Source organism: Rhinolophus hipposideros (assembly GCF_964194185.1).
Source record: "Rhinolophus hipposideros genome assembly, chromosome: 24".
In the NCBI taxonomy this organism is placed as follows: Eukaryota; Metazoa; Chordata; class Mammalia; order Chiroptera; family Rhinolophidae; genus Rhinolophus; species Rhinolophus hipposideros.
In genome coordinates, this window is record NC_138070.1 from 15,356,236 (window position 1) to 15,374,195 (window position 17,960).

A 17,960-nucleotide genomic window follows, 5' to 3' on the forward strand; every position below is an offset into this window, starting at 1 on the left:
TATTATTGTCCCACTTCCTGAGTAAATAAGCAGACGCCTTGGGAGGTCAAGCCACTTGCCTAAGGTCCCTTGGCCAGTGTACAGTAAAGCTGAGATTCAAACTGTGTACCTAACGTCCTGGGTTCCTAGTCCCCACTGGATATGCTGTACCGTGACCAATTCTCTTTGTCACCTACCAGGTCAGTGTTTAGGGACACAGTCCCCATGGACTTCATCCACATGTGTGATTGTATTATGTCATCAAGTATCACTTCCGGGTCTGGGCGTGTGTCCTCCCTCAGTCCTATACTTCCCTGTATTGTTAGAACTAGTTCTTTTGCATTATTCAAAGTATAAATTGCAGCTAAACCATAGAATATATATATATATTTTTTAACAGATAGCAGGCTACTTGAACCAGTGACCAAGGATTTCATTCTCCTCAATGGGGGAAAGATTTCCAAAGACGCAATGGACAGACTCTAGGGGATTCCTGTGAACCCACGTCCTAGTGTTCACTCCCCTGAGGGTGGGTAGGACGTGTGACTGGCTTTTAACCAGTACAATATGCACAGGGAGTGGGAGGTTTAAGATTATAATGCCCGTCTTTGATGCAAGTCAGTGGCCATGTTGGGGAGGCCCAGGAGGCTAGGATCCGAGTGCAGCCTCTGGGAGCTGAGGACAACCTCTGGCCAACAGTCAGCAAGAATCTGAGGTTCCGAATCCAACAAGTCGTGAGGAACTAAATGTTGGCAGCACCCACATAACCTTGGAAGCAGACCCCTCCCCAGTTGAGCCTCAGCTGAGACTGCAGCCCCGGCTGCCACTTGACTGCAGCCCATTGAGACCCTGAACAAAGGACCCCATTAAAACCATACTCAGACTCCCAGCCCACAGAAACTTGGAGATGGTAAATGTGTGTTGTTTGAAGCTGCTAAGTTTGTGATCATATTGCTTACACAACAATATCAAATACAAAAGCCCTGTCTCTGCACAAAAACGCAGAATGCAATCAAGAAATGTGATTTGATCAGCCAACAGATCTTGCCACATTAAAGTGCTGCTCATAGACAGCCACACCATTGCTAGATAGAAGAAAACTCCCCGTGAAGCTGCTTGAGTTCTGCAACTCACCGCCAGCGGATGAAGGCTTTTGGAGTCAAGCATCTCATGATGTTTGGACTCTAATCCCATAGTCTTGGGAAACCACTTTTTCTCTTGCACATTTGTTGGGTTCTCAGTGTGATCAGAATAGTCCTAAAGACTCCCAAGTGGGTTGCTACTTGTGGCAACATTTCTTGAGCAAGTGTTCAGCTGAAGAAGTTTCCTAATCATGCACTGGGTTTCCACATGGATGGAAACTAGACTGATGCAGTAACAAAATGGGTGTGCATAGAGGAGAGGTCAGGTGCCTTCAAATCCAGCTCTGGCACCCAGATCCTGTGGTGACCCTGAAGAACCTTTGTCCTAGAGCCACCGATTCATCCAACGAGTTACCATTTGCATGTGGCATCTATTTGCATAGTACACACTGGTGCCTGGCACTTCCGAGCAGGAGGCTAAACAGACGTTTCTTTTCAAGGCCTCAAGGGTGGAAACACTTTGGCCTGGTATTGCTTCTTGTTCTTGTTTGTTTAGAAAAATTAAACCTGGATGGACGGAGCTAACATTTGTTTGCTTCCTCTCATTCCTATTGAAGGCCGTTTATAAGGAAAGGCCTCCAGAAAAATCCAGACACTCCCCACCCCTTGCACTCCCACCCCCACCTGTACCTTTTTGTGAACTAGGTTAAGGGGAGGGAAAGGTCATTCTCCAGAGAGCGGCCAGAGCTCTCTTTCGCAAGGCCAGTTGGACCATGTCACATCTATGCTTAATGCCATCCATGCCTCCCCATTGCTCTAGGGCAAAAGCCCAGCTTTTAATGTAGGGCCTGACTTCTGCCCTCTCAGGCCTCACCTCACCCCCTGGCCCCTTATTCTCCATCCATGCTCCTTCTCAGCGCTTTTTCCCAGGCCGTATCCTCCACCAGGAAGCCATTTTCCTTCCCCTTTCTGCTCATCCTTCAGTTCTGAGCTTAAATGTCACGTCTTCAGAGAAGTCCTGTTGGATCCTCACCTCATTAGGTGGTCCGGTCATAAGCGCGCTCAGAAATCTACATCCTTTTGGCACATAGCTCAATTTTAATTAAATGATCAATTGACTACCGATGAAGTCCCCCTGCGAGGATGTGATTCTGTGAAGGTAGGGGGTGTCTATCTGGCTCCCACTGTCAGCCCAGTGCCTGGCACACAGTAGGTCCACAATAAATATTTGCTAAGTAAGTGACTGATGGAATGAAAGAATCTGTGAATGAATGAATGGATGAATGGAGATCAACATAATTTTTTTAACCTGAGACCTTACTTGGTCCCCTGGAGAGATGAGGAGAGACTTCCTCATCATTCTGTGATTGTCACTTTGGTAGTGGCATTTACGGAGGCTGGATTAGGATTCTCTCCTGGGACTGATGTGTGCTCTCAGAGAGGTCAGGTTTGGTGACGCTGACAGACTCCATGCATGTCGTAAGGTTGGCAGAGTAAAGGGGTGACATGGTCTGGTCACCGTTACAGGAAGGAAAGCTTCAGGACTGGAGTGGATCCAATCCCCTATTAAATCTTAAATGCTTCAAAACTGGCCTCCAGAATGTGATTCTCTGATGGAGAGCATTCTAGACTTGGGAGTGACCAGGATTCCAGGACTTTTTGTGGTCTCCGGCCAAATTCCATCCTCAGTTATTTCCAGAAACAATTATGTACAGTGTGGGGTGGGTGGGCCTGGGAGTGTGTGTGGGTGTCGGCGAGTCTAGGTATAGAGTCTATCAGGCCTGATGCAGACATCGCTCATTCAAGTCTGATGAGTCCTTATTGTGTACCTTATTATCTCATTTAATTCTTTGCAATTATTAATTACCCTCAGTTACTGAGGAGACAACTGAGATTAATTTAAGTTGCTTAGTCTAAGATCATACAGGTAATGTTTAAAATGAGATTTAAATTGAGCCTACATTAACGTCCATTCTCTTTCCTGTCAATTATACCACAACCTTAAATCACTCTAGCCCGGTGAAGTCAGCTGGATGATTCCTAGGGTTGAAACAGCTGCTGCCCCTAACACATTACACATACGCGCACAAACAATTCTGGTGCATGAAATGCTTGTAAGATGGGAAAAGCCTACTGTGTTATACTCAAGCGTATGGTTTAAAATTCAGACATTTCTGGGAAAGTTGACCTACTGACGAATTCACACTAAGGTGTAAATGACTGATAGGAGATCTTTGCATGAAAGCCACTTTTGATGAAGGAGGACATAGAGAGCAGAGGGACATTTGTGCCTGAAGGGGCAAGAGGAGAGGAACAGAAAGAGGGCAAGACAACAGTAAAGGGCTTAGGACATAGAGGGAGCCCCAGAAGAGAATCCTTCACAGTTTTCCATTATTGCCTGGGGTAGCGTTTGAGCAGCGGCTTGAATGGTGAGACTCCAGGAAAAGACTCTGAAGGACAGCATTCCAAGCAAAGGGACCAGCGGGGAAATGCCTCCAAAGTTAGAATCAACTTGACCCGGGCTCAGTGAGTCGACTTCGCAAGATGCAGGAGGTGAGTTGGAAAGAGCATTTTCATGGGATCTTATATCACACAGTTGAACGTCGACTATGCTAGCTTATTTCACCCAGCAGCCCCAAGACTTAAGAGTACAGTGACATTTAGAAGACAGGGATTGGGGGGATCAAACTCTGCGCTCAGCCTGGGTTCAAATCCTAACAATTTAGTTACTGTACTTGTTTTGCAAGTGATTTGACATTTTTCTCATGTTTAAAATGAGGCCAACATTCTCTGTCATGGGCTCTTGGAGATTTAATGAGATAGTCACACAAAATATTGAACATCATAGTTGGCACACAGTAAGCACTTAATACATGATACCTATTATGATTTCTATTTCATACGGCCAAAGCAACTTATCTGGAAGATCATTTCAGTTTAACTATAAATCTCCTGGGGTTGAGAGTGTCTCAGCGCGAATGATTTCTTTTTAGTGCCTGCCACATTGGTGGTACTCAGTAAATATTTGTCGAATAAGTAAGAGCATGAACTAATGCGGCATGGATCAGGCAGAAATAGAAAGCAGAACATAAAATGGTGGGCAGAGGAGTTTGCAGATAATTTGCTAGGCAATGGGGAGCTATTGTTCTTGAGCAGGAGTAAGGAAATGTTGATGGCTAGAAAGAGGGAGGAGTTGGAAGCAGGATGAACAGTTGGCAAGCTGTGAGCGTCTTCTAGATGAGCCAAAGAGAGATTTGTTCAGGAGGTTCCAGTTTGGAGAGAAGCAAGGCTTTCCTTTCATACTAACTGCTGCCTTGGAAGCCTACAAAGCACCCTGGGCAACTCCCCTCCATTTTGGCTCACTTCGTGTACCTCTACATGTGAAGTGCTGTTCTGCCTACTGCAGCCTCCTTTACGCAGGCCTTCTGGATTGTTACCCTGGACTCCTCTAGGGTACCCCCTCATTCACCTGTCCTATATCTCCAGCCAGCAAGCTTACAAAAAAGCACATCTGAGGTCGTCACTCTTCTCTTTGAAACCTGCAGCTGGCTTCCCACTGCCCCCAAGATAGCTTCAATTCTTTGTGGTTCCCAGACCTGTATCATCGCATCCGCTGAACTCTAACTTGTCTCTCCCTCTTCTCCTTTCTCTCGGGGCTGCCCACTCGGGCTCAGCTGACCTGACCCCTCTCTAATTTGGAATCGTCTATGTGACACCTGCCTGAACAATTTCAAGGCCTGAACTCAAGGTTCCAGGGCGACCTAGAGCAGGGCTTCTCAGGCTCTAGTGAGCTTGGAAATTGCTTGTTACAGGGCACATCCTGCTTCTGTAGGGCGAGAGTGGGGCCTAAGATTCCAGTGTTTCAGAAGAGGCAACACCTAGGAGTTTGCAGAATCTCAGGCCCCACCCCAGGAGTCCGAATTTGAATCTCTGCGTTGGCAATTTTGGTATGTAAGTGTCTGGGAGTGCTGGGTTAGAGCACCTCTTAGGAGCATGTGACCATCTTCCTGGCGGCTCTTGGGGGCCTCTTGGATCAGTTACATCAGACATGGTCCAGGCACCTTGATTGTGTTACTGAGTCTGGCCTGTTGGAATCTATACCCATGAGTTCTGACAGAATGAGACCAGTTTGGGAGCGATTACCCCCCAACCAGGAGAAAAGAAACAGAACAGGCTGAGATGGGAATAAGAGATGGGCGCTGAGGGGTAGATTCACTGAATACCTACAGCCATTGGCCTACGTGGCATGCTGCCAAATGACTTGCGCCTATAAGGTGTGACATGGGAGAGCTCTAGGACTTTTCTTAGCAGAGTTGGGTCTTTGGTGGCCTTTCTTGGGTTGGTCTTGATATAACTTCCCAGCTGTGTGGCACATGCCCTTTCAGACAGAATCTTGGAGGGAAGGCTACCCGGTTAAGGGTAACTTAGCAATGTAGAAAAGTTCTCGCCTTTTGTGACTTATCTATCTAGAGGTCATCTTCTCACTCCTTGAGAGGGAGACAAGATGAGCTTTCCAGTCCCATGGAAAAGCCAAGGCCTGCCCTGGGTGTCTGAGGATTTGGGGGAGCCCACTTTCCCAGTCATTGCTGGCCCTGATACCTGCCTCTGACTTCTTGTTCTCTAAGTCTTCTAGCTGTTCCTTTATCTCTGGTGCAGATCCCGGGGTGGGCCCTGGCTCCCCACCTCCCCTGCCAGTCGCCATCAAAGCACCCACAAATACACCCACGAAGAAAAATGAAGTTGTAAGAATTACCAGAAAGCCACGACCTTTGTGTGCAGATCTGCAAACTTAAAACATCACAGAAGACTGAAGAACAGACTTCCTATTTTTGAAAGTTCCCTAGACTTCCTGCCCCACCTATGGGGTTTTTCACTGGCTACCCATCCTATGGAATGGCTGGCCTCAGGCCGTCTCATTGCTCTCTCTCTTACTCCTTCCTTCAAGTTCTCCTCCAAGTCTTCTGTAATATTAGACAAAGGAATTTCACTCTCTCCATGCCCAGGCCTGAAGATCCCAGATCCACCTTTGCATGGCCCATGCATCATGGGTCTTAGCTGCTGGAGAGCTTTCTAGGCCATTAGTGGCAACAAGCACCAATAGGGACCTGGCGGTTAGAGCTCATCCTTTCCCAGAATGCACCCTCTTTAGTGGGCACTTGTGGTTTTCAATACATTTTTTTCTCTCTTTAGGTTATCTCCCGATAGAAGGCTGAATCTTTGAGGCAAACCATCTACAACCTTTTATGTCATTCATTCTTTCATTCACTCTTCATTCGATACCTTTATTGAGCAGGGTTAGCGTGCTGAGCACAGATGCTGGAAGAACAAATATGAATGTGCTTGTTTCCAGAAACCTGCTGCTGGATTGCTCACTTCACCTGTGACTGCAGTGACAGGGACAATTATTAATACCCTAGGTCTCACCTAATACAGTAAAAACTGAAACTCACAAGCAGTCACTGAGGGGTACGAGTATTCTTCACCTCGCAAAGGGATTCACTGCAGGATTAAATAAAGCCAGAGAATTTTAGAATTTGCAGGGACCTCAGGGACCAGCTCATTCAATTCTTTCATTAGACAGCGGCGGACAAGGGAAATTTACAAAGCTTCGGAGACTTGTTTCCAGTTATTCAGCAATGCGAGAGCCAGTGGGTCACAGCCAGCCGTGCCATTTCGTTCCCAGGACTGGTCTCTTCCCGTCATGCCTTGCATTGTGTAGAGCTACTCCAGTGACGATGAGGATGATAACAGTATCTTTGAGTGCTTCCAATGTCCCAGAACCTGTTCTAAGTGCTTTCATGTGTTACCACATTATTTTCATAGCAGTCCCATTAATATCACTGAGAGAGTGCTGAGGCACAGACAGATTTAGCGACATGTTTAATGTCACACAGCTCAGAAGTAACTGGCTTTGGGGTTCTAATTCAGGCCACCTGGTTCCTGAGCCTCATAGTCTGAACCACAACTCTCCAGTTTCTCTTTCGAGGGGGACTGACTCCCTGACCGGGAGCCCCGGTAGGGAAATGTGTTTCCACCCACGGATTTAAAGAAGGGTACTTTTGTGTTGAGGATCATTTCAATGCTATGTAAATCAAAGCCTACAGTCTTACTTTTCGGCAGATAATTTAAAGTATTGGGTTGGTATGTATGGAGCTGCCTTTCAAGTTTGTAAATATCAAACTTTGCTGTTAAAGTAGCATGAAAGTAGTTCATATGATGCGTGTGACAATAAGCAGAAGTGTGATGAAGGATAAAGGTGAAATGGGACAGTGGTTCTGGTGTGTTAGAAATACCTGCAGCCTTTAGAGTTAGATGTTTGGAAACTCATTCAAACCCCAACTGAGTATGCTTTTCTTGAGCAGGACTATATGTAGGGGGCTAAATTCAAGTGTCTCTCAGCAGGGATTGGCTTAAATATTGTGATATTAATGAATTAAGGTCAGGCATGTTCTGCTGATCTTAAAAATCTTCTAATTGGAGCCTTAAAGTTGACTTTTTTTCATGTGTGCTTGATTAATTTCCCAGAATAATACCCATCCCTCCCCCAATTTTGATAATCCAGGGATTCTCACCTGAGTAGTAAGTCCCACTAAACCCAGAATCCACAACAAATAAGACCAGTTAGTTCCCTAGTTAGCTTTTCCTTAGAAGCTGTTAACAAAATCAACCCTGGAGAATATTAACTTAAATGTATGCATCTCAGCAACACCTCCCCAAATCAAGGGAAGTCCTGGAAAAGAGAAAAAGAGAACATTAAAACTCTGGAGTTTTATCTATTATCACAAGCAGCGTGAGCCCAAAGTCCTGTACATCTGTCTGGGGGAGGAAAACGAAATTATTTGCAAGGGAACATTATTGGCTAAGTGCAAATGGGGTTGCTATTTGTTTTTTCCCTTCTTTATAATGGTTGTAATGATTACAGGCTGGTGATGGTGTTTAGCAACAGGACCCAGCAGGTCAGTTATGACAACTTCTCACTGTCATTAGTGCCTTTTGTTTGCAGCAAACACAAAACTGTTCAGCATTAAGAGATTCCAGGGAAAGAAAGAGAGGAGGGGAGTGGAGAAAGTGAGAGAGCAAAGGAGAGAGCCAGAGAACGGAGGTTGGCACACTATTAATACCAAAGAAAGATACCCTTGGGGGATCCAGTCAGCTGACTTCAGTGGTGGAAGGGACCCAATTTTGGACTCTGTTCTTTCTTCTACAAGAGCAATTGCATATGTTTATAAAGGCTAATCATTTTTGCCGTTTGGGCTCCTAGAAATGCCCCAGGGAGATGTTATTTTTGGTAAGGGGTCTTCCTGCTTCAAGTGTAATGACTGAATAAATCGTTTCAGTATCTAGTATGCTAGGATAAAATGAAGCAAAAAACCCCAAAAAACAAAAACCAACCAAACACACACACACAAAAAGGAAGTGTGGTGACCTTTGTTGGGGACCTACTCAGTGTAGGGCAAGGTGCAGGTTTCTGTGTTTCATCTCCGTTGTTTTCTCAACAACCCTGGGGTTAGTGGCCTCGTTCCCACTAGTAATGAGAACAGTAAAGCAAGGGAGGTAATAGGTTGCCTCTAAGATTACCCAGCTAGCAGGGTAATCTCTTGTTCCAAACTTACTATATATACCATGCTGCAAAACAAAACAAAACAAAAAAACAAAACACTCAACCCCCCCAAACAAAACAAAAAGGAAAAAAAAATCTCACCACCAACAACAAAATTCTTAACTGAAGTCAAAAAGTTAAAAAAAACAACAAACCTCAGTATTTGGAAGACCATGAAAATGTAGGGAGAAGTCTGTATTTATTTGATGATCTGATTATGAGAAAGCTAAAATGATAAAGACATATTGAAAGAAATCGTATTAATTAAATCATAAAAATGTATTAGGCTTTCTTGGGAACTTACCCCTCCTCTTGGGGTGACCCTTGACAAGACATTCTGTGTTCCTGTTTTTAGACAAAAAAAGTGGGCGGAAGATGAAAGTTTGATATTTGGTGCATGCAAAGCTTCATCTCATTTGTGTATGTTTGTGCTCATTGGTCATTTCGGGTTTCTGTTGCCGGACCAGCTACTTGGACTTATGTTTTTACTTTTTACACGCCTCTTGTCCTTTTCTGGACAACCTTACGAATGTCCTGCTGTGGGTCTTGAGAAATGCCTGGCCAATTGTGATGGCAGGCATACAGGGAACAGATGGGGGGGGGGGGTTGTTGTGGTGAGACAGCCAGGGAGCGAGAACAAAAGAGGGCAGGGTTCTTGTGATGACCAAATCAGGCTGCTTCTACTGTGACATTACATTTAATATCCAAAATTTGACCATAACCATTTCTGGTGAACTGTTAGCCCGGGAAGCTATTGACAGAACATTTAAAATCCTAGTAAAATTTAGGCTTATGGTGCAATGTGACCAATGTGGATGAATTAAAGGGATTTCTTTTTTGAATAATTAATTCCCAGCTCAGGTGTTCTGAAGACTTCTGGGTGTCCTCCTTCCGCCACTCCAGTGAGCCACCTGGGTTTTGAACTGGACTTGTGGGTACCACTGGGGAAGAGTCAGAAGCAAATGAAAACCCCAGGCCCACGTGGGGAGTGGTGTCCAGACACCGAGACTGAGGATCAGGAAGCTGGAAATTCCCTCTTGCCTTGGTGTTGTGGCCTCGAGTTTTTCCACTTCCGCAAACCATCCTTGTGGTGGGTCTGCAGGCACAGTAGGTGCTCCCTAATTGTCTCTTAAACTGATGGTAAAACCGTAAGAGCCAGCATACTAGTTCTGGTTCTCAGAGACCATTTTAACACCCAAGTTCAAATCTCTGAGTACAAAGTAGTAGTGACCACCTTGAGTAGGTAGCTCCTCCATCAGTGGGCTCCCTAAGGGCAGCTCAGCTTCCATGGGGAGCTCTCATCCCACTACGCCCTGCTGGGCATGAGATAAGCAGCTTTCTCCAGCTGTTGGGTTTCTCTTTGCTGAGTTTCAGGGGCGGGGTGGAGGGGGGGCAGTGTTCAGGGTCAGAAAGGGGTTAGGGGGGGCGACCAGCTGGGCGATGTTCAAGAGTGGCCCGGATCACGGGTTCAGCATTACCTGCGGGGACAGGTGGGGTCCATGCATCGCTCGGGACCACCCCAGACCTGCTGGAGGAATGCTGATTGACACTGTCCGGCTTGAGAACTACCATTCCGGGGCACAAAGACCTCCCCACTGCCACTTAGGTGGGGGGTATCAGGTCCCGCGCACGCCCGATTTGCAGGGGTCCCGGGGGGCAATGGGGGGCATAGGAGCGCGGGGAGCTGGGGGCGGGAAGTTGGGAGGAGGAGGAGGAGAGGAAGTCCCTCGTGGCCACCCTAAGGGGAGGGCGGGACGCGGCCCGAGGGAACCCGGTTTGCAGGCGAGGGGTGCGCGCACCGGCCGGCCGGCCCTCTCGCAGGGGTGGGAGCGGGGTGCGTGCGCGGGGCCGCCAACTGCGCGCGGGGGGCGGGGCGGCGCGCGTGGACCGCGGCGCGCGCGGGGCGCTGAGCGGGAGGCGCGCGCACGCGGGAGCGCGCGGGGGGGGCTGCCCCGGGGCGGCCCCCCCACGTTGGGGCGCGGCGGGCGGCGGCGGCGGGAGCGCGTCCCGTCCGGGTCCCGAGGAGCCGCCGCCGCCGCCGCCGCCGCTCGCCAACATGGCGGACCTAGAGGCCGTTCTGGCCGATGTCAGCTACCTGATGGCGATGGAGAAGAGCAAGGCCACCCCCGCCGCCCGCGCCAGCAAGAGGATCGTCCTGCCGGAGCCCAGGTACCGGCTCCCCGGGCCCGCGCCGCCCCCCCCGCGCCGCCGCCCCCCGCGGCCGCCAGCGACCCCCTGCGTCCGGGAGGGTCGGTGCTCCGCGGCCGCTGCCCCGCGGCCGGCGACCTCGGGGAGCGGGCGCCGTGGGGCAGCCTCGCGCTTCCTGTCTCTGAAATGGGGCGGCGGAGGGCGGCTGCGAGCACAGAGCCGCCAAGTGCTCGGCGCGCGGCGAGCGCCCCAGCCGGGGGCCGGGAGGATGTGGCGGCCACTTGGCTGGAGCAGCCCCGTACCTGTCGCCCCCTTCCGTCCCGTCGCCGTCTCCGTCCAGTCCCGTCCCCGTCCAGCCCTCTAGCCTTATGCCTGCGTTGCTCCCTGTTCTACTATTGCTGTGGATCTTGCCTGCCTCTCCGTGCAGTTCGATCCCTGTCCCTCTTGCCCCATCTCGGTCACCCCTTCTGTCCCATACCTATCCTCCCCTCCAGCCCCATCCTTAGGGTCCCCTTCTGCCTCCTGCCTGTCATTCCCTTGTACTCCAGCCTGGCCGTCCCCTCCCTGCTTCCTGCGTCCCCCTTTCCAGCTGCATCTCCTCTGAGCTCCCTCTGGGCTCCTTAGCTGGGGAGCGCAGGCGTATCGCCTTTTGTCCCAGGTACTTAAACTGTAATTTTCAGTGCTTACTCCCCTGGAGGTCCACTAGTCTACTCAGCTTCCTACCCTCCTTTCCTTTCCTTTTTGTGTCCCGCGGCGGGTAAGGAGTGGGTTGTGACCCACGCCGTTTTTTTTTTTGGTACTGAGTGTGTGGTCACCTGAGCGACTTCCTTCCACTTGCAGATCTATTGGTGGCACTTTGTTAAAAGATTGCAATATGATTCACTTAAAATGCACATTGAAAAGGAAAAAAAAAAAAGCACACTGAATGGGTGATTACAAACAGGAATTTGTTGTTTAAGTGACCAGAGAGGGGCTCCATGGAATTGGCAAGGGGCTTGGTGAGGTTCACACCAACTTGTAATTTTATCTCGAGCATGATTTCTTATTGATGAGCTGGTAGAAGACTAGTTCATATTCTTAGTACTACCCCAGAAAAGATCGTTCACCAGATTAATAGTGAGTTTCTCATAGTGCATTTGGGTTGGATTTCCCCTCTAGCTTCTTTCCTAATTGACACTATCATGAGTTGTACAGTGAATGTGGTTCTTTGACCAAAAAAATAGCTCTTGGTGGAATTGATGGTAAGAAAAAAAAAAAAGGCATCTTCGTTATGGTGAATTTGAAGCCATGCAATTTTGTAAAATATTGGAATCTACACCAAATCTATTCTCCATTGGAAAGCGTTGGTCCTTCAAGCAGTTATACACCCAAGATTGCTTCAGTGTTACCTTCATATAAGAAAAAAACAATCTTCCTTTTGATGCGAAGTGATCACCAGATTGTTTTTTACAAGTCCATTTATGAGCCCAAGCCCTGCTATATAGAAAATATCAGCCCCTTTGAGTTACTTGTGAAAAGCCAGATTGTGTAAATGAATACATGCTTGCAAGATATTTTGGGCTTGCTGGCCCTTCTTAGCCCATGCGTCTTGTTGGTTGCAGGGAGAGCTTTTGATAAGCAATGCCAAGCACTGAAAATCGGGGAAGAGTGCAGACCTTTGGGAGTAATGTGAAACTGACACTCCGGCTCCAGACTTTCACATGCTTGATGCTCCTTGAAAAATCAGCACTGTTTAAAATTTCTGGCAAACGACAAACTAAGTAAAACAAGAACCCTCAAATCAATCCTGAATTTCGTGTAAAAAAAAACCCAACAACACTGTATTGCTCTAAATGTGATATAAAAGTCTTAATTCCTTTTTCTCCTGCCTCTCCTGCTCTTCCTAAAGGGTAGGGAGCCCCAAGTATGTAGAGTTTTTATATATAAAAATCAACAAATCTTAACTCATGCAGGTTTTTTGGGGGTGTGTGTGATGTATAATATCACTAAAATTAGGAACTTCTGTTCATTTTTTTTATCTTGATGTTTCGAACTCAATGTGACTTCTGCTTTTTTAGTGTCCCTCTTAAGAATATATTATGTGCTTAGGGTATTTATTTCCTTGTATAAATGCCTTTGTTTTCGGTGGTATTCTTTCGTAATGCTTTTTTCTTTGAAGGCAGCATTAGTGACAGTGAGCATATTTCTTACATTTTAGAAATTAGAAATATCGACAGGAGAGTAATTTTAGGAAATAGGTCCTTAGTAATTGTTATTCTGTTGCTATTTTTTAAAATAGACTCTTGAATTAGGCCATGGGAACCTCCTCCAGGGTTTCTAATTTGTTTTGTATTTATCTCAAAGGCTTTGGCTTTAGTTTTGTAATGTGACCATTTAATAGGAACAGCCGCTCCTTGTGCTGTTTTCGGATCCTGTTACCTTGAGATTATCAGGTAAAAAACATCTTGCAATTTTTTTCTACCACTGGATGGCAGTTCGTGGCCTACCTGCTCTATTTTGGGGGGGTGGGGATGGAAGGTTAGGGGATTTTTAGCCTTGGTAAAAAAGTTCATTTCGTTTAAAATGCCTCAGCCATAGTGACTCAAAAAGACTAGTGTGATTTCACACTTTTGGTAAAGGTTACTGGTCAGATGTTTTCTAATGAGAGTTTCTATTTCAGCTTCATTTGGGAGTGATCACCAGTCTTTGGTATTCTTGAAAAAGGGGTTTAGATTTGTATTTTCAGTATCTAAATGCGAAGCATAAACCTTACCACTGGCCTATCACTAGTGACTTTTTCTTTCCAGCTAATAATTTGAAGTCACTGTAGTGTTCTGTGGGCTTCCTTATTTTAGTTACTTTGCCTTTTCCACAATTTTCGAAAGAAAAGCAACAGAACTCAACAATATCTAGTTAATTTAAATGAAACGCCGGGGCTGCAGTCCCCTGCTGGTAGGGGAGAATTTCAGAAAATGGAACATTCTGCCCAGGGGAGACGTTACTTCTCTGAGACAGCAAGAGGGAACAATTTTGTTATGTTGACACATTATTCAATTAACCTACGAATGAGTGTAAATCGTGTGAAAGCTGGCTATTTGTTCAAATTATATAGCCGCTTCACTTTGCTGAACCATTTGTTGAGCTAATGAAGCTGATAATGGGATCTGTTGGGAAGAGTAAACTGATCCAAAGACTCACTGTGCAGGCCCAGTTAAAAATGTGAGCATTCAGACATGCGTGCATGTTGTTTTATGCCATGTTAGAAAAGAAATACTTTCATTTAATAGGCTCTGATTCATAAGCCTATAGAGAGTCGACATCTTAGGTAAGTCCTGGAGTGATCAAGACGGATTTTACTTTAGGCTCATTACTCTTTCAGCCTTTTTCAAACAGAATGAAATTCGGTTGACTTGAACTCACCCATGGTTGAAAGAGGTTGAGAAACACGAAACTGATCTTTCCCCTGCAGTGTCATTTCTGCTTAGTGGACACTGAAAAATTTCGATCATCAATCACAAAGCGTGTCCTTTCACAGTATTCGTGCACTCTGATAGGAAGTTCTGAAAACAATATTTTTAAGATGCCTTTTCACTTCCTGGAAACACTTAGACAGCCCTTAAGGACACGTGTGATACCGTTTATTCTGTTACTTCTACACATGGTTGTAAAGCTGTTTCTCTGAGCCCCAGGCATGGGGATGGTATGATGAACCTGACCTAAGCCCCTTCCTTAAAGGGGCTGAAGTCTAGGGGGAAATACACAAACAGGAGCCAAGAAAGATGTTTACTTTTAAGTGTAGTTGCTGGAAGAGTCTATGTAACTGTGGGCAAGCATTTAGATGGCTTTTATTATCCTATATTCAGAGAACACATTATGTTTGCTAATTATTTTACAATAATTTGTGAATTATTCCCTTTGAAGTGCTACCTCGCCATAATATGCATAATAATATGGTAGCTTGCATCTTCCTGTTTGTAAACCTATGTACTCATAATTGATCTCGAAAAGTAGCTCAGTATTTTCTTTCGTGGAAACGGAATTTCTTCAGTAATTTTCCAAACTTCGTTATTTTTCTCTGTTTTGGTTGTAAGGTTCTCTGGTCCATGCTCTCTGAGCCCTTAGCCTAACTTTGAACTGAAAAGTCAATGTTGAAAAAAAGAATAGCCCCCGGGAAGAAGGTATGTATTCTTTATTGTTGGTGGGAGTTATTTCTGTGTGTAAAACAGTGGTGGTGTTCTTGCTTCTTTTTCACTAAGGTACGGATTCAAAATATAATCAGTTCTGACCTTTCAGTTATATTTCCTTCTCGGTTAAAGTAAATTGGTGCCAGTGACTTGAAGATATAAGTGCAGCGTGTGGCTGTCAGTTCTTAGAAATAGCTGTTGCCGTGCAATCAATTTTGCATGGAGAATCTGCCCAAGTAAAGCACTGTGCAGTGCTGTGACTCGCCAGCCCTTCAGATCTCTTAGAGGTAGAGGGTGTCCCACCTTTTATATGCAATGTGTTCTTTGAGACAGCCCCTTGAAAAAAGCATCTCCTCAGATGCGGACTTTGGCTTTGCCAGACATCTGTTTGGAGAAGGACAGGCACTTTCGGATTAGGTGCTAAGGCTCGCACAAGAGAAGTCTAGGTCTTCATCAGTCAGTGGATGGCCAGCAGAGTTGGACATGCAGAATCATAGAGAACAGGACACCGAGGGTCCTCACAGCCCTGACAAGGGAAAGAACTGGAAGTTCCATGAAGTAGCAATGTGATAACTACCACTGATTGAGAGGTTACCCTCTGCCAGGCAGTTTGCAGAATTAGTGCATTTGTTCTCCCGTGTTACCATTTAAGTGCCATCAGCCCCCTTTCACTTGAGGGAGCAGGTGCTCAGGGAGATTAAGGAACTCTGCCCAGGTGACAGCTGAACTTGGCTGAGATTTCCCTACATCCAGGTTCTTTACACCGTACTGTGCCCTCTTACCAAAATGAATCATAAACACCCTCACCCCTTATCATGCAACGAATGCATGAAATAGTGATACCTCTTGGTTTGGGGAAAAATCATTTTGTGGGCCATCTCAATCTGCTGCTAGCGCCGTATTTGAAGTCAGGACTGTTTTTAGAGACTGATAGAGAGCAGCTATTCTCCTGGGACCTGCGGAAAAACAGTAATTATGACTAAGTGAATAAGCAGTTTGTTCCTTATTTCCCATGAGGAGCTTGAGGGTTAAATGCCTGTTCTGTTTAACAAGAAGCGCAATCTTGCTGCTGTTAATGAGAAATTGTATAATAGACCGCCTTACCCGCCTGCCCCCCCACCTCCAAACAGTATTTCTACCATTTAGAAAAAAGGGCAGCTCAGTTTACCCCGCCTCCCCCCAGAAATCTGCATTTCTGGGAAAAAGGTAAAAGGACAAAACAATATTTTTGGCTTTATTTGTAATAAAAGTCATTTTCCGTTCACATAACCTTCCTTTGTTGATAAGACTGTGTTTGAAGGCTTCTGCAGGTGCAAATGTGTTCGGTGCGTGATGAACTTGTCTGGCCTTCTCCTTCTCTGGACATTGGCAGTGGGGGAAATGGAAATGATTAACGTGGCAGCTTTTACTTCATTATTGTTAAATCGTTTGTATGGTAAGTAATTTGCATGCTAATGAGGCTGGATGTCCTGGACCTGCCTCTGCTTCTACTATTTTTCACTTCTTTATTCGTCTCTATTTTTATCATTGATTAAAAAGAAGTTAGAACCCCTGGGCCTTTTTTGATTGCTCCAGGAGTCTAAAATGCAGGAGAAGTACTTTGGCGCCTCATATCCTGTAAACGATTTTTTTTTCTAAATGGTGCTTCTCTCGGGTCATCTGTGCTTCAGCTTCAGTGTGGAGTATAAGCACATTGGAATACTTTCCATATAGGACGTGATAGGAAAAGCCCATCCGAGATAACACTGAAGATATTTTTGCAGTTCATGTCTTTTGCGATTGGTGGTTTGGAACAGTCACCCTTGACCCAGCCTTCGGCCTGAGTTCTTGTTTGCTGTCATTTCCTTCTCTCAGGGTCTTAGGAGCAGGAAAAGGTGATTATATGAAAGTCTCCAGGCCAGACCCGCATCCTTAGTGACCCTGAAGGCCAGCTGTCATTGCTGGCCCCCCATTTTTCCTGTGCCCTCCCTACTGCTATATGATACCATACTGGAATAAAAGAGCAAGTTCTAGATTAGGCAGCAGGAAATGTGGACCCGGTGCCACTGGCAACTTGCCGTGGGTCCTCGGGAAGTCACTTAAATTCTCTGTATTCAGTTTCCCCATCTGTACAATACGATATCTATTCATTGCTGATCCAAAAATGTCTCAGTTAAAATCTCAGTCTCTTGAGCATTTTTTATTCATGCAATATATTCATAAACGGGAGAGAACACTAATTTCAAATACATATAATTCAAGAGGAAATGATTGGAAGAAATATTAAAAGATGATTTTTCTTTTAATCACACCATGGGTAGTTGTTGGGATTATATACAGTACAAGATGTAATACCTTTAGAAAGTACAAAATAGTAGCAGATATAAGGCCGTATTGCACGAAGACCCTCGTGCCATGTTCTCGAGGGGCAGGTTTGCGAGGCAGGGCTTCTGGAAAATTGAATTGTTGATGGGGCAGCAAAGGGCAAATGTTGACCCTTAGACCCATAAACAGGTGAATTGGTGAAACAGCTCTGTTGTGGCTGTGTGTCTAGAACCTTCTACATATTGTGCCTCACTTGGTTCTTATTCTTTCTTCCCTCTCTCCCCCCCATTTCTTTTTTCCTTCCTTCCTTCCTTCCTTCCTTCCTTCCTTCCTTCCTTCCTTCCTTCCTTCTTTCCTTCCTTCCTTCCTTCCTTTCTTCTTTCCGTCCTTCCCTCCTTCCATTCTTCCATCCATCCGTCCATTTATTCATCGATCTGGCCCTGGGCTATGTTGGCTTTAGTATGTGAAAGTTCACAAGCATGCTACTTTTAAATATCTATAACTAAGCAATTAGGAGAGCTGACTCATCCTTTAGAGGTCTTTGCTTCAGTAAAATGAACCCAAAGTCATAATCTAAAAGCAGTTGGCTTCAGTGTATTGAGCATAAGGTGATTCACTCTAGTCTTCCTTGGACATTAACAGATTGCTTATTATTAACCCAGCATTGTAGAATCTCATGTTTGA

The 17,960-nt window shown here is 45.8% G+C and overlaps 1 protein-coding gene across 4 annotated transcripts in view; it reads left to right on the forward strand.

The window, feature by feature from the left end:
* Window positions 1-10,596: 10,596 nt before the first annotated feature.
* The window catches only part of GRK3 (G protein-coupled receptor kinase 3), a 118,456-nt gene continuing 111,092 nt past the window's right edge, over window positions 10,597-17,960 (forward strand). For 2 of the 4 annotated variants that reach the window (XM_081036831.1, XM_081036832.1), the window contains exon 1: window positions 10,640-10,830. Coding sequence is in view for 2 of the 4 variants with exons in the window: in XM_081036829.1 (XP_080892955.1) it covers window positions 10,718-10,830 (113 nt within the window). In the remaining 2 variants the exon portion in view is untranslated. Of the gene's footprint in view, window positions 10,831-17,960 lie in introns of all 4 variants that reach the window. The other 2 variants (XM_081036829.1, XM_081036830.1) reach the window with 2 other exon arrangements.